This window comes from Dama dama, chromosome 18, assembly GCF_033118175.1.
Source record: "Dama dama isolate Ldn47 chromosome 18, ASM3311817v1, whole genome shotgun sequence".
Classification (NCBI taxonomy): domain Eukaryota; kingdom Metazoa; phylum Chordata; class Mammalia; order Artiodactyla; family Cervidae; genus Dama; species Dama dama.
Genome location: NC_083698.1, coordinates 90,020,784 through 90,044,580, shown reverse-complemented (window position 1 = coordinate 90,044,580; position 23,797 = coordinate 90,020,784). Strand labels below are relative to the sequence as shown.

Sequence of the window (23,797 nt, the reverse complement as noted above, 5' to 3'; positions counted from 1 at the left end):
GGTAAATGCCTCAAAGAGGCTTGGATAAGCCACATAAAACCCTTGATTCTGGTTCCATGATGATTTTTCCTTGTAACTACTTCTTCTTTAAGAACAAGATAAAAAGGAAGAAGAGTTGAGGACGGCTGTTTTGTACCACCAACACTGCACTGTTGTTCAGTCGCTGATTCATGTCCAGCTGTTTGCAACCCCACAGACTGCAGCATTCCCTGTCCTTCACCATCTCCCTGAACTTGCTCAAACTCATGTCCCTTGACTCAGTGATGCCATCCAACCATCTGTCATCTCCTTCTCCTCCTCCCTTCAATCTTTCCCAGCATTAGAGCCTTTTCCAGTGAGTCAGCTCTTCGTATTAGTTGGCCAAAGTATTGGAGCTTCAGCTTCAGCATCAGCATCAGTCCTTCCAGTGAATATTCAGGACTGATTTCCTTTAGGATAGACTGGCTTGATCTCCTTGCAGTCCAAGGGACTCCTCTCAAGAGTCTTCTCCAACACCACAGTTCAAAAGTATCAGTTCTTCAGCACTCAGCTTTCTTTACAGTCCAACTCTCACATCCATACATGACTACTGGGAAAACCATTGCTTTGACTATATAGACCATTGTCAGCAGAGCAATGTCTCTGCTTTTTAATGTGCTGTCTAGGTTTGTCATAGCTTTTCTTCCAAGGAGCAAGTGTCTTTTAATTTCATGGCTACAATGAAACATGGCAACAATGCATAGCAGTTATAAATAAGGCCTCAAATCTCACATTACCTATTTGAGATTTTTCAACTAGGCATTCAATTACTCATTTAACCTATTGATATAAATATTTGTGTCTACTTTGTACCAAGTACTACTGCTCCAGGCACTGGGAAGATAGTAGTGAACTAAGCATGCATAATCCATGCCACATTACAGTGTATGTTCTCCTAAAGGAGATGGATAAAAATTTTAAAGTATGTAGATTCAGGTAAACCTAAGGACTTTGAAGACTAATAAAGCACAATAAAGAGATAGAATTTCAGAGGAAGAGAGCACCTATTTGGAAGGAAGACCTGCCTTATGAGGTGACACTTGCCCAGAAAAATGAATGGAGTGAGTATAAGTCCTTGGAGATGGGAATTTATTTGGCTGCATTGGGTCTTAGTTGCAGCCCTCAGGGTCTTTTGTTGTGGACCACAGACTCTAGTTGTAGCATGCAGGCTGAGCGGTTGTGGCACACTGGCTTAGTTGCTCCGCAGCATCTGGGATCTTAGTTCCCTAACCAGGGATTGAACTCATGTCCCCTGCATTGCAAGGCAGATTCTCAACCACTGGACCACCAGAAAAGCCCTGAATTTTATTTTGAATGTGATAGGAAAGTATTGACAAGATTTGAGCAGAAGTCTGTGATTTTTTTTTTTTCATTAAAAAAAGACCTATCTATAGAAATACTTTTGTTTCTTTCTTTCCCCTTCTTCTACACATTTTACACTGTCTCTGGATTTAACCAGGTGTTCATGAGGACATAAAAGAAGAAGGCCACTGTGCACCCAGGAAAATGGCATACTTGGACCATAGTTCATAGATTCTTTATTAAAAGTCAAGAAAGATCACTTAGAATTCTTTCTGATAAAAGTGTCTGATTTCTTAAGGGAAACAGAGCTGATAACAACTGTCAATATGCATCTAATCTCTGACTGATACATTGTTCACTCCCTAACATTACTTCCTCGCCTCCCACCTCACCCCCCATTTTCCTGCAAAGAAGTTTCATCACAAAGAAAGCTGCAATTGTGTTTAGGCAGCCTATGGTAAAAGGGAGCTTTCGCTTAGACCAGGGTGGTTGAAAAGCAGTCATATTTGGAATACATTTGGATAATGGAATCAATAGTTCTTGATGATGAATTGAGTGGATGTGTAGTTGAGGAAATAAGAGGAATCAAGGATGCTTTCTGCCTGAACAACAGAATGAATGGCAATGTCATTCACTGAGATGGTAAAGACGGAGGGGGTCCAGGACAGCATTCGAGGCTGCCAGTCAACGATGGGCCTGGCAGGTGGGAAATAAGGGCAATAGCCCGAATCCAGCCTGGCAGTAGTTTTCTGCTTGCAGCCAGTGGACCACAGTGCTTCACTTGGGATGTGGCTGGAGCTGAGTGCCGGGCATGCTCTGCTCAGGAGACGGAAATTTCAGCATGATACTTTTCTAAGAAGCCTCAGCCTAGTAAATGAATAGGAGCAGAGAAACTAAGGAGATAAAAGGATGTTCCCATCCAGCAAAATTCATTCACTGTTTGGCTTGACTGTCAGCAACAAGCAAGTGGACTAACTGACCCAAATCTGAGACAGCAGTTGAGATCCAGCCCTGAGCCTTTGGAGTGGGAGCACTGACTCCAAGACCCTAGACTACCAGAGAACTAACCCTACGTGGTATCAAATAGTGAGAACTCACACAAAGGAAACCACTGGAATACAAGACCCGGCATCACCCAACCACCAGCAGCACCCTGTGCAGGATGCCTCATCTAAACAAGAAACAAAACAAAAATACAAACCCAATCATCAGCAGATAGGATTGCCACCTCACTCAGCCTTGCCCATCAGAGGAAAACCAACCAACCAAACAAAAAATCAGCACAAATCTCACCCTATACAAGCTTACACAAACCACTGGATCAACCTCAGGAGGACAGAAACCAAAAGGAAGAGAGAATTCAATCTTGAAGACTTGGAAAAGGAGACCTCAAACACAATAGGTTAAAAAAAAAATAATAATGAAAAGGCAGAGAAATACTACACAAATGAAGGAACAAATTAGAAACACAGAAGTCCAAATAAATGAAGAGGAAATAAGCAACCTACCTGAAAAAGAATTCAGAATAATAATAGTAAAGATGATCAAAAACCTTGAAAACAAAATGGAGAAAATGCAAGAATCAATTAACAAAAGCCTAGAAGAATTAAAGAATAAACTTAGACAAACAACACAATTACTGAAATTAAAAATACTCTAGGAGGAATCAATAGCAGAATATCTGAAGCAGAAGAATGAATCAGTGAGCTGGAAGATAAAATGGTGAAAATAACTTCTGAAGAGCAGATAAAGTAGAAAGAATGAAAAGAACTGAGGATAGTCTCAGAGACCTCTGGAACAATATCAAATGCACCAACATTTGAATTCAAATGTTCAAATAGGGATCCCAGAAGAAGAAGAGGAAAAGAAAGGGTTTGAGAAAATTTCTGAAGAGATTATAGTTGAACATTTCCCCAACATGGAAAAGGAAAAGTCAGTCAAATCCAAGAGGCACAAAGAGTCCCATACAGGATAAACCAAAGGAGAAACATGCCAAGACACATACTAATCAAACTAATAAAGGCTAAACACAAAGAAAGAATATTAAAAGCAGCAAGGGAGGAGCAACAAGTAACATACAAGGGAAACCCCATACTCTTAACAGCCGCTCTTTCAGCAGAGGCTCTGCAGGCCAGAAGGGAATGGCAGGATATATTTAAAGTACTGAAAAGGAAAAATCTACAACCAAGATTGCTGTATCTGGCAAGGATCTCATTCAAAATTAATAGAGAAATAAGAGGATTTTTATTTTTTTTATTTTTTTTTATAAAAAGGTTTTTAGATAAGCAAAAGTTAAGAGAATTCAATACCACCAAATTAGCTTTACAACAAATGTTAAACTGACTTACATAGTCAAGAAATACATCAGAAGAAAAAAGATCTACAAAATCAACCCCAAACAATTAAGAAAATGGCAATAGGAACATATATATCAATAATAAGTTTAAATGTAAATGGATTAAATGCTCCAACCAAAAGACACAGACTGGCTGAATGGATACAAAAACAAGACCCATATATATGCTGTATACAAGAAACCCACTTCAGACCTAAAGACACATATAGACTGAAGTAAGAGGATGGAAAACTATATTCCATGCAAACGGAAAGCAAAAGAAAGCAGGAGCAGCAATCCTCATATCAGAACAAATAGACCTTAAAACAAAGAAGATTACAAGAGATAAGGAAGGACACTACATAATAATCAAGGGATCAATCCAAGAGGAAGACATAACAATTGTAAATATCTATGTACTCAACATAAGAGCACCTCAATACATAAGACAAACACTAACAGACATAAAAGGAGAAACTGACAGTAACACAATAATAGTAGGAGACTTTAACACCCCATTGACACCAATGGACAGATCATCAAAACAGAAAATTAATAAGGAAACACAAGTCTTAAATGATACATTAGATGAGATGGATCTCATTGATATGTTCAGGACATTCCATCCAGATGCAGAAGAATGCAACTCTTTCTCAAGTGCACATGGAACATTCTCCAGGGTAGACCACATCTTGGGTCACAAATCAGACCTCAGTAAATTTAAGAAAACTGAAATCATATATAGCATCTTCTCTGACCACAACACTATGAGACTAGATATCAATTACAAGAAAAAAACTAAGAAACACAAACACATGGAGATTGAACATTTCTAAATAACCAACAGGTTACTGAAGAATTCAAAAGGGAAAGCAAAAATTTCTAGAAACAAATGACAATGAAAACACGACATTTCTAAATAACCAACAGGTTACTGAAGAATTCAAAAGGGAAAGCAAAAATTTCTAGAAACAAATGACAATGAAAACACGACAACTCAAAACCCATGGGATGCAGTCAAAGCAGTCCTAAGAGGGAAGTTTATAGCAATACAGTCCTACCTCAAGAAACAAGAAAAACATTGAATAGACAACCTAACTTTACACCTAAAATAACTGGAAAAAGAACAACAACAACAAAAGCCTAAAATTATAAGAAGTAAAGAAATCATAAAGATCTGAGCAGAAATAAATAAAAAATAAATGAAAGAAACAATAGTAAAGATTAACAAAACTAAAAGTTGGTTCTTTGAGAAGATAAACAAAATTGACAACCCTTTAGCCAGACTCATCAAGAAAAAAAAGAGAAGAATAAAATCAGCAAAATTAGAAATGTAAAAGGAGAGGTTACAACAGACAATGCAGAAATACAAAGGATTATAAGAGACTATTATGAACAACTACGTGGCAATAAAATAGATAACGTGGAAGAAATGGACAGATTCTTAGAAAAGTTCAATTCTCCAAGACAGAACCAGGAAGAAATAGAAATTATGAACAACCTAATTACAAGCACTGAAATTTAAGCTGTGATAAAAAAAAATCTCCCAAAAAACAAAATCCCAGGACCAGATGCCTTCACAGGAGAATTCTATCAAGCATTTAGAGAAGAACTAATGCCTATCCTTCTAAAACTCTTTCAAAAAACTGCAGAGGAAGGAACATTTCCAAATTCATTCTGGGAGGCCATCATCACTCTGATACCAAAACCAGACAAAGACAATAGAAAAAAGGAAATTATGGGCTAATATCACTAATAAACATAGATTTAAAAAATCCTCAACAAAAGTTTAGCAAATTTTAGAATTCAGCAACACATCAAAAAGCTCATACACCATGATTAAGTTGAGTTTATTCCAGGAATGCAAGGATTCCTCAATATACACAAATCAATCAATGTGATACACTATATTAACAAATTGAAAGATAAAAGCCATATGATAATCTCAATAGATGTAGAAAAAGCCTTTGACAAAATTCAGCACCCATTTATGATTAAAACTCTTCCAAAAAATGAGCATAGAAGGAACCTACCTCAATATAGTAAAGTCCATGTATGATAAGCCTATGGCAAACATTATTCTCAATGGTGAAAAACTGAAAGCATTACCCCTAAGATCAGGAACAAGACAAGGGTATCCAATTTCACCACTATTATTCAATATAGTTCTGGAAGTCCTAGCTACAGCAATCAGAGAAGAAAAAGAAATAAAAGGAATACAGATTGGAAAAGAAGTAAAGCCATCATGGTTTGCAGATGACATGATACTGTACCTAGAAAATCCTAAATATAGTATCAGAAAATTACTAGAGCTAATCAGTGAATTTAGCAAAGTTGTAGGATACAAAATCAATACACAGAAATTACTTACATTTCTATATACTAACAATGAAAAATCAGAAAGAGAAAAGGAATCAATCCCATTCACCATTGCAACAAAAAGAATTAAATATCTAGGAATAAACTTACCTAAGGAGACAAAAGAACTGTACACAGAAAATTATAAGACACTGATGAAAGAAATCAAAGTTGACATGAACAGATGGAGAGATATTCCATGTTCCTGGGTAGGAAGAATCAATACTGTGAAAATGTCTATACTACCAAATGCAATCTACAGATTCAATGCAATCCCTATCAAATTACCAATGGCATTTTTCACAGAACTAGAACAAAAAATTTCACAATTCATATGGAAACACAAAAAACCCTGAATAGCCAAAGCAGTCTCAAGAAAAAAGAATGGAGCTGGAGGAATCAAGCTTCCTGACTTCAGCTTATACTACAAAGCTACAGTCATTGAGACAGTATGGCACTGGCACAAAAACAGAAATACAGACCAATGGAACAAGATAGAAAGCCCAGAAATAAACCCATGCACCTATGGATACCTTATTTTTGACCAAGATAAGGCAAGAATATACAAAGGGGCAAAGACAGCTTTTTCAATAAATGGTGCTGGGAAAATTGGACAGCTACATGTTAAAGAATGAAATTAGAACACTTCCTAACACCATACACAAAGATAAACTCAAAATGGATTAAAGACCTAAATGTAAGACCAGAAACTATAAAACTCTTAGAGAAAAACATAGGCAGAACATTCGATGACATAAATCAAAGCAAGAGCCCCTATGACCCACCTCCTAGAGTAATGGAAATAAAAACAAAAGTAAACAAGTGGGACCTGATTAAACTTAAATGCTTTTGCACAGAAAAAGGAAACTATAAGCAAGGTGAAAAGACAACCCTCAGAATGGGAGAAAATAATAGCAAATGAAAAAACTGACACAGGATTAATTTCCAAAATATACAAGCAGCTCATACAATTCAATGCCAGAAAAGCAAACAACACAATCAAAAAGTGGGGGAAAGACCTAAAAGACATTTCTCCAAAGAAGACATACAGATGGCTAACAAACTCATGAAAAGATGCTCAACATTGCTCATTATTAAAGAAATGCAAATCAAAACCACAATGAGATATCACCTCACAACAGTCAGAATGGCCATCATCAAAAAGTCTACAAACAATAAATGCTGGAGAGGGTGTGGAGAAAAGGGAACACTCTTGCACTGTTGGTGGGAATGTAAATTGATACAGCCACTATGGAAGATGGTATGGCGATTTCTTAAAAAACTAGGAATAAAACCACCATATGACCCAGCAATCCCACTCCTAGGCATATACCGTGAGGAAACCCCATTGTTCATTGCAGCACTATTTCCAAAGCTAGAACATGGAAGCAATGTAGATGTCCATCAACAGATGAATGGATAAAGAAGTTGTGGTACATATACACAATGGAATATTACTCAGCCATAAAAAAGAACACATTAGAGTCAGTTCTGATGAGGTGGATGAACATAGAAGCTATTATACAGAGTGAAGTGAGTCAGAAAGAGAAAGATAAATATCATATTTTAACACACATATATAGAATCTAGAAAAATGATACTGAAGAATTTATTTATAGGGCAGCAATAGAGAAACATAGAGAATAGACTCATGGACATGGGGAGAGGGGAGGAGAGGGTGAGATGTATGAAAAGAGTAACTTGGAAACTTACATTACCATATGTAAAATAGATAGCCAACGGGAACTTTCTGTGTGGCTTAGGAAACTCAAACAGGGGCTCTGTATCAACATAGAGGAGTGGGATGGGGAGGGAGGTGGGAGGGAGGTTCAAAAGGGAGGGGATATATGTATACCTATAGCTGATTCATGTTGAGGTTTGACAGAAAACAACAAAATTCTGTAAAGCAATTATCCTTCAATAAAAATATAAATTAAAAAAAAAAAGACTAAGGGAGGAATGACAGGGAAGGAGGATTGAGGATTATTTTGAACTTGTCAGTCTGAAATGCCTGTTAGCATCCAAGAGCAGATGTAAACGGCTATTACATCTGGTCCCCAACCAGAATGTAAGCTCCAAGATAATAGGGATTTTTGTCTGTTTTGTTTACTACCATATTCTTGAAACCTAGATGAGGCCCTGGCACATAGCAGGTGCTTGATAAATATTTGCTGAATGACTGGACAAATAAATATGAGTCTTGAGACTTTTTAGTTTGAAGTCTTGGCCTATAGCCCTTGCTGAATAAAGTGATGAAAAGCAAATTGTGGCAACAAATACCATATATTAATATCTAAATTGGTGAGAGAAAGCCAAGTCCAAGGGGCCTCTTCCACCTATCTGAACTCAAGTTCAGATTTCTGGATTGGCCTGCCACATGGAGAAAAGGGGAGCAAGGAGAATGGAGGGCCAGAGTCCACACAGAAGAGTGAGCCAATCCATTTATGTGATCTTTTAAAAGATTACTTTATTTTATAATTTCGGCTGCCGTGGGTCTTTGTTGCTGCAGTCTTTCCCTAGTTGCAGCGAGCGGGAGCTAGTCTCCAGTTGTGGTGTACCAGCCTCTCACTGCAGTGGCTTCTCTTGCTGCAGGGCGCCAGCGCCATGTGCACAAGCTTCCATAGTTTGGGGGCGTGGGCTCAGTTGTCATGGTGCACGGGCTTAGCTGCCCTGCAGCATATGGATCTTCCCAGGCCAGGGGCCAAACCTGTGTCCCCTGCCTTGGCAGGCGGATTCTCTACCACTGGACCACGAGGGAAATGCTATGTGATCCTTTAATGTATAAGATCTCTCCAAAGACAAAGAGAGCCTCAACAGTGATTTTCATTTCCTTCTTGAGGGAAAACAATGTGGGAATATGAAAAAGAAGAGACTCCCTCCCCATTTCCAACCCCCTCACCCTAAGTCTGTGATACAAAATACTGTTGTTTTTTAAAGCTTTTGCCAGTACTGAAATTCAATACATGGTTTGGTGTGAAAAATGTACTGTACAGGAAGTATATATATATATATATATATATATATATATATATATGTATATATATATATATATATATAGTTTGGCATGATTATGTATCACCCTATATCACTGTTGCTGGCTATTACACTATGAAAAGTCTGGTGTTATTTGAAATAACTGGAAGGATCAAGAAAATAAAGAAGTAAGAGTGTGGGGGGAAGTTTCTTAGTTTCAGCCTTCTGAGATGCCAATAAACCAGTGCTAATTACCAAGAGTCTACCTTTTGTAGGTGAACTCAGTCTTGACTCAATTGTGATACTCTGTCTCCCATGGTGAGTGTGTGTGTGTGTGTGTGTGTGTGTGTGTTAGTTGCTCAGTCATGTCCAATTCTTTGTGACCTCATGGTCGATAGCCTGCCAGGCTTCTCTGTCCATGGAATTCTCCAGGCAAGAATATTGGAGTGGGATACCATTTCCTTCTCCAGGGAATCTTCCTGACCCAGGGATCGAATATATATTTCCCGCACTGCAAGGGGATTTTTTTTACTGTCTGAGCCACCAGGGAAGCCCTATGTCTCCCATATCAGGGTAGAATTATAGAATACTGTCAAATACTCTTCTCTCATGGAGAGAGGCATCTGAATTTATCACATCTATTTCCTGAACTGTTCTATTTTACAGTTGGGTCTTTGATGTTTGGACTGACAAGCTAAGACTCTGCAACCTTGTTTTCTGGTGCCATTGAAATAGATCAGGAGAAGCGCCCTAAAGAGACGAAATGAAATGTGTCAGTGGGGTTGGGAAGGTGCCATGAGTGGGAAAGCATGTGTTCTGCCTCTCCAAATAGCATCCCATCAAAACATTTAGAAACTTGCCATGGCGGGCAGCTCTATTCCCAAGATTTTTCCTGGGACCACCTTCTGTCCCATACTGTCCATCTTGCATATTTAAAGAAAAAATTTCCCCTTTTGTTTCTCCTTTTGTGCCCATATCCCTGACACGTCAATGCTAAATTAAGTGAAAGCTTTGTGTAAAAAAAAAAAAAAGCTTCCACTCTGTCTTGTGAGTAGATATCCCCATATTTTAAATAGACAGACCTACAAACAAATCTCATGGCCTCTAATTTCTCAGGTTCCCAGTCTCCTGCTCACATTCATGTGTCTCATGCATGTGTCTCTGGCAGTCTTTTTTAGATCTGTATTTATTCCATAATGACTATCACATTCCTCTCCTCCTCCTGCTACATTCTCCTCCTCATAGAATTAACTCTGAAAGTCATTTTCCATTCATTCATCACTGAATAATGCTAATTCTGTTCAGATTTGGTATTGATCAACAGATGACATGAATGAATGTTTCAACCCTGCTCCCACTCTGCCCACGAATGGAAGGCAGGTTGCTAAGCAAGGCTTTCTTTCCAGGCTCCAGCTTCTAGCAGGCTTTCATTTTTGCTTTGCTATGGGGATAATTTCTTCAAACCCCTATTTCCTTGTTCACTAGTATTTGAACTGATATAGAAAGTTCAAACTCAGCCTCAGCATTCACAGAAGCCAGCATGTTGAAGTATTTGAGGTACCAAACATATCTCCTCCCCTCACAGGTTCTAAAGCAATGGTGGGTGGCGGGGCGGGGGAATGCAAGAATCAAGTAAGTTCAAGTATCTGTTTTGGCTGGAGGCTAATTTGGAGTCTGTGGTTGGGACCTGAATATAAATTTGGCTTTTTAATACATCCCTCTAGTCCCCAGGTAACTTACCACCTGTTGCTGGCAGGCTGTTTGAGAAAGCAAGAGCCAAAATTGAGATACTATCCTTGCTCTGCACTATATGCCACTACTTTTTCTTTGCAGAAAAGGAGGGGGGTGGTGTTGCCATGATAATACTTTTAAAAGCATAGAAGTTTCTGTTTTATAAACAGTTGTTTTATTATTTTATTTTTGGCCATGCTGCGAGACATGTGGGATCTTGGTTCCCCAGCTAGGGACCATACCTGTGCCCCCTGCAGTGGAAGAGCAGAATCTTAACTACTAGACTGCCAGAGAAGTCCCTTATAAGCAGTTAGAAATAGAAAGAGAGGAAGAAAGTGGTTCCACAGAGAGTTCTTCCTGCCTGGTGCCCTCACCTAAACCTCTTTGTACTGAGGTGACATCTCCCATAATGCACTTTGCCACCCCCAGGCGCCCCATCCTCACCACCCAGCATTTACCGGGACTGTGAGGTCTCTGTCTAGACGTGGAAAGCTGTGGAGGCAGGAAGGCTGAGGAGGAACCATTCTTAGTTCTCATCAGAGAGCAGCAGCCAAGGGGTAATCAAAGGGATGACTGACTTGAGTTTTGGTGGACACAGTCCCTGTGTTTGGAAAGAAGATAGTCAGTGGGGAGTGTGTGATGCACTCACATTATCTTCTCTCAGATGGTCTCCGTTCAAGGACATCCTGGCTTTGCTGTGAATTCAAGTTTAGTAGGCTTTTCCGATCTGACTGATCTGCCTTGTAATTGGTCGCATGGGCTTGTTTATTAAGCTTTGATACTTTTCATGAGTTCTTAATCTTTTTCTGTACCTTCAGAAGTTGCAGTTTAGGTACTTTAAGGTAGAATCTCTTCTCTCTTTTCTCATCTCTTCCCCTGATTTCTGGTGCTCCTTTCTCCTGGTTCTCCAGCCTCTGGTTGGCAAATCACTCCTGTTCAGGCTTTTTGTTTTTGTTTTTAAACTCCATCCACTTGTCATGCTTCTCCTTTGGTGTTTGCTCGGTCTGAGGCTCTGTCCTATGCCTAAGTGTCATTTCAGCCCACCATTCTCCTCTTGAGTTTATCTACTCCAATATCTTCAACTAGCACATGTACTTGAGGCTGATCCCCAAATGTGTAATTCTTTCCCAAACCTCTCTTTTGAGCCCCAGACCCATATCTTAAGCCATTTACTAGACACTGTCCCCACCTGCACCTCATACTCAATTGACCAAAACCAAAATTCATCATGTATCCCCCAAACTGACTCCATTTCCTTTATTCTACATTTTGGTAACTTACACCTACATCACTCAGGCTAGCCATGTGACTATAACATTCATGAGAGCATGGATCCAACTGGTTACCAAGTCCTAGCGATGCCACCTTTCTCACGTATTTCAGATCTTTTTTTATCCTTCTTCACTGCTACCAGCTTTCAGTCGTGTCCAACTCTGCGACCCCATGGACTGCAGCATGCCAGGCTTTCCTGTCCAGCACCAACTCCCAGAGTTTGCTCAAACTCATGTCCATAGAGTCAGTGATGCCATCCAACCATCTTGTCCTCTACCATCCATTTCTCCTTCTGCCTTCAATCCTGCTACTACCTTTAGAACCTATATAAGTTCAGGGTTTTCTTGTTAGTTTCAAGCAACAGAAATGAACTGATTAAGCAAAACAAGGAATTTATTTGAAAAGACATTGGAAAGGCTGACAGAGTTGAAGGGAGAACTGAATAACCCTACTTCAGGAAGCGTAGATCTGGGGCATCTCTAGGGGCCTTGGCAGGTGGAGCTCAGACTTTCTGTCTGTGACACGGCATTGGGTAACTCAGCTGCAATCATCTTTCATCTCTCTGTCTTTATCAAACTTTCAGATTCCTAGTAGAGAAAATCTGGTTGGCCATCTTTGAGTAAGTCATCCAGGGTTAGGGGTGAGTGGCACAAGTTTGTGACTACTATAGACTCTTATAACTTCTCAACCCTTCCTCAGTACTGTCATAGCCTTCTCAAAGTCCTCGTCATCTTTCCAATCTATAGTTCACACCACCATCACTTTCATATTTTGAAAATATATCTTGTTCAAAGTATCGCTACTTAACATCCCTCCATAGTGCTTCATTATTCAGAAAATAACCTGTAAGTTTCTTCTAAAGACTTCACTCTAGGATTTGGATCCTGGCTTTCTCTCCAGTCTCATCTCTTGCTACCTTTTCACGAAATCTTATCTTCCAGGCATACTGCGGTTACTGGCAATGCTCCTAAATAAGTCATGCCTTGTCCTATGTTCATGTTTTTGTGTGTGTTCCTCCCTCATCCTCCCTCTCTTCTTTTCACCTGGTCAATACATTCATCTTTCCAGACTCAGTTTAGAGATTAGTTCCAAACCTCTTCCTGTCTCTTATTATCCAGGTTAAGTCCTCTTCCCCTCTACTCCACTAGCATCCTGAATTTATCTCTAACATACACACTGCAATGTTACACTCAGCTCTCTCCTTGTCTTCTTCTTGGTTAAAAAATGAGCTCCTTGAGGTTGAAGACTACATCTAATTTATATTTGGTTTCCATTACCTAGGATGGTGCCTAACAGGTCACAGATGTTTGATAAATATATTGATATAATAAAACTGATTTTGAATGCCTGATATAAAGCAGAGCTTACTGCCTAGGAGGCAAACACCCTACATATAAGAAAAGCACACGCAGAGCAACAATTTATTATGTAATTGCAGCTCGAGAAAAACAGAACCTGCAGGCTAGAGTGTGAGATTGGATTGATGTGAAAAGTCTTCTCCCAAGATGAAAGGTCTGAGAAGTAGCATAAAGAAAGAGGAAGACTCAAATGGATTGAAGAGGTTGGGAAGAGAGTTTGGAGTTTGGAGAATAAGAGAAATAAATGCTTACTTTATAAATGTGTTTGAGGGATAGGCTAAAACCATTGGCTAGGCAGAGGCTGATTAAGATACAGTGAAAATACATCCTTACTGTATTGCACAGGGAACTATATTCAATATCCTCCAAAATGGAAAAGAATATATATATATATATATATATATATATATATATATATATATATACACTTCAATAAAATTTTTCTAAAGATAATAGTGGAAAAAATCAGTATGTGGTATGTTGGGGAGTCATAGGTTAGAAAAACAAGTTGGAGCAGATTGTAGCAGATTTTGTTTAAAATCTCTGCGCTTTCCATTCTCTGACTCCAACATAGAACATCTCAGCATTCTAGACTGCTTTTTCATCACAAACACCCTGTGTCTCCTCTAGAATATTTTGAAAATGGACAGTTTCCAGGTCAAGGAATTCCCCCTTCCCCCCGAACTAAGATTTCCCTATGTCCTTCAAGGTACTGTACACTAGATCTTTCTATTCTTATTTTAGATGAAGTGTTTGTGTTTGTGTGATGTTTTTCCCCACCCTGGGTTGCAGACAAGCAGCAGAAGCCTTGCACCCCCCCCCACCCCACCCCCATTTGCTGGCTTCTATTTATTTTAGTTTCAATCTAAACATGAGCTAGACCCACAATTCCAGAAAAATTAGACATGAGAAAAGGATGAAAAGCTTACTAGTCTGTTTCCCTTAAAGGGGATTTGCAGAGTTTAGCTCAGTTTAGTTATCACTGGACAGTACATTTAGTGTTTATGTCTACACAAACTGCAAACAATCACCTATGGACACTATTATTACTAATATGATCTTTCCTCCAAACTCATAAGCTTAATTGGCGCTTGGGCTAATAGGCCTTACTGCAGAGTCAGATACGACTAAGCGACTGAACTGAACTGAACTGAAACCTGTACTTAATTGTCAGAAGGAAGTGAAGCCACTCAGTCGTGTCCAACTCTTTGCGACCCTTTGGACAGTAGCCCATCAGACTCCTCCATCCATGGGATTTTCCAGGCAAGAGTACTGGAGTGGGTTGCCATTTCCTTCTCCAATTTAATTGTCTGGGTCTCCTTAATTTGACCTCATTCTACCTCTCCACTTTTATATGTTGTTACTTCAAACAATAATAGCAAAAAAAAAAAAAAAAAAACCAAAACAAAACCAAAATAACCTTCCAGTCAGGCCTAATAACTGGAAAAATATCATATTGAGAGGGGAGGTATATAGTACAGAATGGCTACTCCTCCAAATTTCACCCACAACTGACACAGGAATTTTTTTTAAGGTCTTTATGTAGGTAAATTTCACCACTATCATGGAGTTGGAATGTTACCTTTAAATCATTTTGTCAACTCCATTTTTCACAGATGAGGAAATTGAGGCCCCAAGAAATAAATTGATTTACCTAATATGTTAGCATGTAGTTGTCATTATTTTTTCACATGTAACAATCACTTCCTCTTCCCTCCCTGCATTTACCAACTAAAGTTAAGTTCTTGAGGGCAAGGATCATCACATCTCATGCATTTTCTGCACTCACAAGGGCACTGCTGTCTCCTCTTGTTTCCCATCCAGGATCAAGAATGGGGCTGAGCACATAGAATGTGCTAAGAAGAGAATGTTTGCATTGAACTGAACCCCTGCAGAACGTGGACGATTTAGAGGCACGGAGTTTGGCCTCTCGGTGACTACTTGCCTCAGCTGGCCCACTTAGCAGTGAACAGCAATGGGCCAAAAGACACAGATCAAGTGTGTAGTCTTGTTTGCCCAACTAAGTTATAACTACCTTCTAATACAGACTTATTTTGTAGCCCATATCACTTTGAATAGTACTAGTCACAGAGTAGATGCTCAATTAACAACATTTTAGAGACCTCTTTGGTGATCCAGTGGTTAAAACTCTGTGCTTCCACTGCAGGGAGCACGAGTTTTATCCCTAATCAGGGAACTAAGATCCTGCATGCTACGTGGCATGGTCAAAAAATAGGAAAAAAAAATTTTTTTAAATACAACATTTTAATTGACAGTTCTCGGATCAATAATCAGATCTTGGGCTGTGTTTCATGCAGCAACTAGAGTAGCTTTACCAAAAAGAAAGCACCAGGCTGTCAAAGAGGGACACTGCTGGGTTGAAGGAGCATTTTCAGGTTGATCTATGCCTTAAATTGGCCTTGAACAAGAGCATCTGGGATCCTCTGCTGCCTTTTAGATACCAAAGAAGCATTTTGAAAAGTGCTACAATAAAGCTGATAATATAGTGGGGATTTTTGTTTTTCTATCTTTATTTTTAATTGGAGAATAATTGCCTTACAACTTTGTATTGGTTTTGCTGTATAACAGTGTGAATCAGCCATAAGCTTAATTTAAGCTAGTTTAAACTCCAAAGAGAAAGCAGGTTATTTATTTTCATCATTAACCCAATCTTATTGATGTGCATCTTTCACTATGTTTGAACAGTAAATGGGCTTCCTAAGAATTAGTCAAGGAATCAAAATACTTTGTTACTAAATATTGCAACTTTTGCACAACCAACCGCCCCCCCCTTCCCCAGAGGGAACTGGTATCTGGGGGAGGGGAGACAGGAAAGTAAGTGAAAGCATAGATTGCCAGAATATTTGTAACTGATGATTATTTTTATTATCTTAATTCTAGGTAGGGAAACTTAGCTATGCTTAGGTACCTGAGGGAACCAGTAATCCAAGCAGTCATTAAGAATTGGAAATTTAGTTGTGATGTTCCACTAACTATATCCCTTCTTGTGGAATTATTGGCTAATTATTGGCAAAGGCAGAATTGTTTCCATGCAGAGAAGAGTAGGCAGGTAGGTCTATAAAACAGTATTTATAATTTAAGAATATTATCATGGTCCAGTTGCACAAAAGCATTTGCTTAAATAGTCAACTAGACCAGTTCCTTGAATGATCTAAAATCTCTGTTTTTTTTTAATTGAGGTATAGTTAATGTACAATATCATATACGTTTCAGGTGTACAACATGGTAATTCACAATTTTTAAATGTTATAATCCATTTAAAGTTATTATAAAATATTGGCTGTATTCCCTGTGTTGTAGAATATATCCCTGTGTCTTATTTGTCTTCCACATAGCAGTTTGTACCTCTTAATCTCCCACTCCTGTCTTGCCCCTCCCTCTCCTCACTCCCCACTGGTGATCACTAGTTTGCTCACCATATCCGTAAGTATGCTTCTCTTCTGTTACAGTCAGAGTTTATTTTTTTTTAGATTCCATATAGAAGTGATATCATATAATATTTGTCTTTCTCTGTCTGACTTACTTCACTTTAGCATAATACCCTCCCAGTCCATTCATGCTGTTGAAAATGGCAAAATATCATTCTTTTTATGGCTGAGTAGTAGTCCATTTTATATACATACCACATTTTCTTTTTTTATGTAATCTTTATCTCCTATTTACTTTTTGGGGTGTGATAGGTCTTTGTTGCTCTGCAGGTTTCTTTCTAGTTGAGGAGTGGGAGCTACTCTTTAGGGGCCATGCGTGGATTTCTCATTGCAATGGGTTCTCTTGCAGAGCTCAGGCTCAAGGGCACTTGGGCTCAGGAGTTGCAATTCCGGGCTCTAGAGCACAGCCTCAATAGTTGTGGTGCATGGGTTTAGTTGCTCTTGCTCTGCAGCATGTGGGATCTTCTCAGATCAGGGATCAAACCTGTCTCTCCTTCATTGGCAGGCAGATTCTTTACCACTGAGCCACCAGGGAAGTGCCATGCCATATCTTCTTTATCTATTCAATTTAAGGTTGTTTCCATATCTTGGCGATTGTAAATATTTGCTATAAATATTGAGGTACATGTATTTTTTTGAATTAGCATTTTCAGACTTTTAAATATATGTATATATACCCAGGAGTAGAATGGCTGGGTCTCATGGTAGTTCCATTTTTAGTTGTTGTTTTTTTTTGTTTGTTTTAAGGAAACATCATACTGTTTTCCACAGTGGCTGCACCAATTTACATCCCCACAAACAATATATGAGGGCTTCCTTTTTTCCACATCCTCTTCAATAATTGTTATTTGTGTTCTTTTTGATTATAACCATTCTGACAGATGTGAGGTGATAGCCTATTGTGGTTTTAATTTTCATTTCTTAAAACTGCTACTTTAGGAGTAATCAACGTATCAATTGTCATCCTGTCTCTAAGAGTTCCCGCTTGCTAAACTCTTCAAAATGAAGTTTGGTTTTCCCCTAGCATGCAGGCTGAATAATGAATCCTTTTCTTTGCTACCCATACATATGCAATTCAGATCAGTTTGGTTGCTCAGTCGTGTCTGACTCTTTGTGACCCCATGGACTGCAGCACGCCAGGCCTCCCTGTCCATCACCAACTCCCAGAGATTACACAAACTCATGTCCATTGAGTCGGTGATGCCATCCGACCATCTCACCCTCTGTCATCCCCTTCTCCTCCCACATTCAAACATATGCAATTAATGATCACCTAAATTGGCTCCTTTAAGTCACATACCCAAACTTCATTGAGGGAGGTCAAGAACGTGTAGAAGACCACACCTTTGAGTAAGAAAATATAATTGGGTATTCTGCCTCTTTTTTAGGTCTCAACATGGCAAACCAAGGACTTCCAGAACTAGCCCAGTTACATTTGAGAAAGAAATATTTTTTGATAGTGATGAGGTAAAAAAGAACATTAGCAATGTTCATTTATAATCTTTCTTTGGAGTTGCTTAGAGTACTTTATAAGCAGGGTCTCACAAACTTCCTGTTGAAAAGCAAAAAGTAGTCAAGATTCATATAGAAAGCAGGTTAATTTATCTAATTTAATGAAAGAGAAACAGAGACATAGAAAAGGGAAGAAAGAAAGTGAAGTCGCTCAGTTGTGTCCAACTCTTTGCGACCCCATGGACTGTAGGCTACCAGGCTCCCCCGTCCATGGGATTTTCCAGGCAAGAATACTGGAGTGGGTTGCCATTTCCTTCTCCAGAGGATCTTCCTGACCCAGGGATCAAACCGGGTCTCCCGCATTTTAGGCAGATGCTTTACCATCTGAGCCACCAGGGAAGTGGGAAAAGAAAAGGGAAGAGACAGGGACATATCAACAAAGAATCATGGCTCAAAACCCAGGGACCAGAAATCTATTTTAGGACATGAGTGAACATTAAATCCTGACTTAAACTAGATATTGTGATCACTTCTTAAAACAAAACTCCATTGGGTAGCTTGGTTACTTCCCTAGGTTTATCATATTCAAGTAAATTTTCTGGGTCAACTTTTATTTCATCAGCCAGAGATAGTACAATTCAACATAAAGCTAAAAACATACTCTAATCATATTCAAGCTAATTTTCTGGGTCAACTTTCATTTCATCAGCCAGAGATAGTGCAATTCAACGTAAAACTAAAAACATACTTCAATTTCGACATTTTTACATGTGTGTGTGCACTTAGTCACTCAGTTGTGACGGACTCTGTGGTCCCATGGACTGCAGCCTGCCAGGCTCCTCTGCCCATGGAATTTTCCAGGCAAGAATACTGGAGTGGGGTACCATTTCCTACTCCAGGGGATCTTAGTTAACTGCTGGAGACTAATTTGGAAAAAGATGTAATACCTCAGAAAAATTTCCAGAGGCTTTCCCCCCTAAAATTAATTTTTAAATATACTATAAAAGAAGCCTTTGCATCTTCTCCCCCCAAAATTTTTCCAAGATGTTTATGATTCTAAATGTTATATACTATATATCACATCTGTGAAGCAGGATTTTCAAATGTATTTTTGTTTTGAACCCAGGGACTCCAGTTTTACAATAAGTAGTATAAATTAAATAAGTACATCTTTGGATTTGCCCCCTATTGCTTCCCACCATCCCTAAAGGAATGCATGGCATGGCTCTGCTAGTCCTTCTCCTAGTCCTCCTCCAACCCCTGAAAATTGCCAACTCCTGGCGTTTTCCTCCTGGAGCATAACACCTCCCCTCACCACACAGTTCTGTTGCTCCTTACCATCTCCCTCTTTTTCACTCACCTTCTTACTCTATTTGCCTGTGCAGTTCCCTTTCTTCTGAATCTCATCTTACCCCATCACCTTCTTGAGAACAGGAGATCTTTAGAAATGCTGATCCACACACAGGATTGTGCTCTTTATCTAATTTCTCATCAGACCAAGCCCGAAGGAGGTAACTCAGAGTTTTTTTTATCTCCTTGTGTTCTCATGCCTTTGACTCATTCTTAGATTATCTAGGGCCAGACAACAACTCTGGAGTCAGCAGGAGGTGGAACAGGCCCAGCAACTCTACCACCAGGCATGACACTCGAACAATCCACCAGCACCACCACTGGCAGATAAATGCAAAACAGCAGGCAGAAGGGCTGGGGCTTCCCTGGTGGCTCAGACGGTAAAGAATCTGCCTGCAATGCGGTACACGTTGGGTTTGGTCCCTGGGTCGGGAAGATCCCCTGGAGAAGGGAATGACTTCCCACTCCAGTATTCTTGCCTGGAGAATTTCAAGGCCAGAGGAGCCTAGCAGGCTGCAGTCCATGAGATTGCAAACAGTCAGACACAACTGGACAACTAACACTTCCACACTTCTCAGACAGAAGTGTTACCAAAATTAAATTACTCTTTACTACATTTCTGGAAGAATCATAAATCGCAAAATTATTTTTTAAAAAATGCAGAGTGCACTGCTATTTCTCTCTTCCTGTGTGCCACCCCCCAGCCCAGCAAGCAGTTATCCCCAGGACTTTCTTCCACTCACAACCCTTAAGTTATTGTCCTTCTGTAACTTGCTTTTCTCCTTAAAGATTGTCCTTCATTTTTTTACTTCCGCTTCTTTTTATCTGCTTTCCTTCCTACAGAAATGGGAAAGGCAGAGGAAAGAGGTGTAAACCCTTGGGGTGATTTGTCTAAACTTTGATGCCGTCCTTGTCTATTTCACCGCTTCACCTCCTAATGACCCCTAACATTTCACACAGCTGGTCCACATTTCCATATACAAGCTGCTCTGTCAGGACGCCTTAGAACTTAGCTCTGCAGGTTATGGCTCTCATTCCAGCAACCCAGGGTGCAGAACATGAAGTTCTTCTCACTTAATTTGAGTTAGAGACCAGATTTTAGCTGGACTAAGGTGGAGTAAGGAATGGAATATTGTTTAGGATAGGCGCAACTTGAAACACTAATATTTTGTTTATTTTCTCTAGGTTATTGATGCAGTCGGGCAATCAAAATTTGTTCTAAAGAACCTGCACCATTACACAGTCCATCCAAATTTGGTAGGTGATAAAAAGCATTCCCCCACAGTCTCCAAGAGCAAGTTTCAGCTGCGGTGCCGAGGCCCAGTGCAGAGAATAACCCAAGTGCCCCCAAGTGCCACCAGCTACTGTGCCTGTGCATCCTCCTGGGACCGGGAAGCAGAGCTGTCTCAGGGCGCTGATGGGAACGGTGGCGAGGGAGGAGGGTGGGGCTGTGAAGAAAGTGGGCCCTGCAGCTGACTTTTTTTTTTCTTATGTTGAGAAAACATGTGTCTCATTAGGAAGTATTCTGTTTTCTCCCTCTCCCTTCCTCCCTCCCTAGTCCCCTGCCATCCCCCTACTGATGGAAAAGCAAATTTAGTGGGCCTCCCCCTTCCCCCACCACATCTAAAGTGACCGGCTCTTTTTGTGACTGTTTTTCCTTTTTGACATTGTGCTTATTCTGCCTTTTAATGTGGTTGTGCCTGGAGAAACGTTGGTGGGTGGGAAGAGGTAGATGAGAGCTGTGTTGGCCTCCTCAGGGCTCCCTGGGATCAGAGATTTGGTACCTCATGGTCCACTCTGCCACAGCCTTGTAGAGAAGGCCATTTAGGTTTAACACAGAAACTTCTGTTGGCCCTATTGTTGTTGGACACAATGTTACACTTTTTCACAAGCGTTAAGTCCTCTCTGTTCCTTTTTATGTGGAAACTTTCCCATCTCATTTCCCCAGCCCCTTGGTGGATTTGCAGGGAAATGTTCTGAGAGGAGAAAGGGACTGAAAGCTTCAGACATTTTCTGTAAAACAAGTTTTTGAGCAGATTTAGTCAGGCCCTGTCCAGCTTCTCTGTCCCTACCCCTTAGAGGCAAAAGATTAGCTAACCAATCAGTTAATCTGCCCTTGATCTAATCCCTTTGTCTCTCTGGAAAATTTTCTGTCTGCTCAGGCCCAGTACTATGAGCCTTTGAAGCCCACTGCACTGCAGAAATTCCTGGCTCGAAACAGGAAAATTCGAAGCTTCATGTTAAAAGTAATAGAGTATGATCAGGATAAGACCTTACTGATTCTGACCAACAACCCACTTCCCTGCCCGATAGATCATCAAGGAAAGGACATCACACCAAAATACTTTTCCAATGAGTTACTGCTCAAGGTAAGAACACCTGGGGAAGTTTCCTGGCATCATGAGTAAGGATCCTGAGGAACTAGCAGTTAGCTTGAAGAAGGGAGCTAACTTAACATGGAAGATGGTACTCAGGACCAACTACTTTCTTCTTATTCTTTGCCACATGCTTCACCAAACAGAATCTGAGGGCCTGGGAAATACTCTGAATCAGAGCTGTACAAACTTGGGTCATGAAACTTCATTCATTGCACAGAGAAAAGAAGGTCTTAGTAAAAAAATTGTTCTTCCTTGATCAAAGATATTTGTAATTAACAAAGGGTAAACTAGCCACTGGCTTTCTAATTGAGTATAAAGTGCTGTGGTTAGTTGCTCAATTGTGTCTGACTCTTTGTGACCCATGGACTGTAGCTCACCAGGCTCCTCTATCCATGGGATTCTCCAGGCAAGAATACTGGAGTGGGTTGCCATGCCCTCCTCCAGGGAATTTTCCCAACCCAGGGACTGAATCCAGGTCTCCCACATTGCAGGCGGATTCTTTGAGTATAAAGTAGCAACAGATAAATCTGGAAATGACAAGTAAGGAACAGAAATGAATATCTAAACGGGAAGAATTATGCTCTCCACCCATAGCTCTTGGGTATCAAGAGGGAAGAGGAACAGAAAATTTACTATCCCAGCAGCCAGATATTTGGGGCTCTGTTATAAACTGTGGTTGTTGTTTAGTTGTGTCTGACTCTTTTGCGACCACAAGGACTGTAGCCCGCCAGGTGCCTCTGTCCATGGGATTTCCCAGGCAAGAACACTGGAATGGGTTGCCATTTTCTTCTTCAGGGAATCTTCCTGACCCAGGTATTGAACCCACATCTCCTGCATTGGCAGGTGGATTCTTTACCACTGAGCCACCAAGCAAGCCCAGGACAAATGCTAGATACATGCTAAGCTAAGAACTAAAATATAAAGGTGATTACAGGACAGTTTCTATCTTAAAGGAATTTGGAGTCTAACAGGAGAGACAGATCAATAAATGAGATATACAAAGTGATTATTAATATAATATACTAGAATATGTGAGTAATAAAAGAATATACAAGATATACTAATATACAGTAGAGAACAGTATCTTTGTTGGAGGAAAGGAAATAATCAGGGAGGTTTGGCAAAGGAGGTGAACCCTAACCAAAAATAAAAGAATATATTCTAATCAATGGGAAAAGCAGAGGCATAGATTCATGAGAAAGTGAGGTGCATTTAGGGGAATGTAACAGAGTAAATGGTGGTACTGGAGAAGACTCTTGAGAGTTCCTTGGACTGCAAGGAGATCAAACCAGTCAATCCTAAAGGAAATCAACCCTGAATATTTACTGGAAGGACCAATGATGCTAAGGCTGAAGCTCCAATGCTTTGGCCACCTGATGTGAACAGCCAAAGAGCCGACTCATTGGAAAATACCTGGATGCTGGGAAAGATTGAAGGCAAAGGGGAAGACGGCGGCAGAGGATGAGGTGGTTAGATAGCATGATGGACTCAACAGACATGACTCTGAGCAAACTCCAGGAGATGGTGGAGGACAGAGAAGCCTGGCATGCTGCAGTCCATGGGATCACAAAAAGTCAGACATGACTTATCAACTGAAGAGCAACAATAAGAGAGTAAATGGCAGGAGTTAAAAAGTATAACCAAATCTGCAGTTTAGAAAGATCTTTTATGGAAGTTGAGAGAAAAGTATAATAGTTGCAGAGGAGATAAAAATCACAAAGATTAACTATCACTCAACATTCAAAAACTAAGATCATGGCATCTGGTCTCATCATTTCATGGCAAGTAGATGGGGAAACAATGGAAACAGTGACAGACTTT

General features: G+C 39.9%; 1 protein-coding gene and 1 long non-coding RNA gene across 8 annotated transcripts in view; one reads left to right on the top strand and one right to left on the bottom strand.

Annotated features, from left to right (window-relative positions):
* LOC133072491 (uncharacterized) overlaps positions 1-19,739 on the bottom strand; it is a 52,776-nt gene extending 33,037 nt beyond the window's left edge. The window contains exon 1 of the long non-coding RNA XR_009696743.1: positions 19,609-19,739. This is a non-coding gene — a long non-coding RNA (uncharacterized LOC133072491). The remainder of the gene's footprint in view (positions 1-19,608) is intronic.
* Positions 1-23,797, top strand: part of TSGA13 (testis specific 13) — a 188,796-nt gene that overhangs the window by 149,725 nt on the left and 15,274 nt on the right. For 5 of the 7 annotated variants that reach the window (XM_061165816.1, XM_061165817.1, XM_061165814.1 and 2 more), the window contains 4 exons: positions 15,172-15,345; positions 18,185-18,263; positions 20,784-20,855; positions 21,761-21,967. In XM_061165816.1, coding sequence (XP_061021799.1) covers positions 15,323-15,345; positions 18,185-18,263; positions 20,784-20,855; positions 21,761-21,967 — 381 coding nt within the window. In that variant the 5' untranslated portion in view covers positions 15,172-15,322. The remainder of the gene's footprint in view (positions 1-15,171; positions 15,346-18,184; positions 18,264-20,783; positions 20,856-21,760; positions 21,968-23,797) is intronic. The other 2 variants (XM_061165819.1, XM_061165818.1) reach the window with 1 other exon arrangement.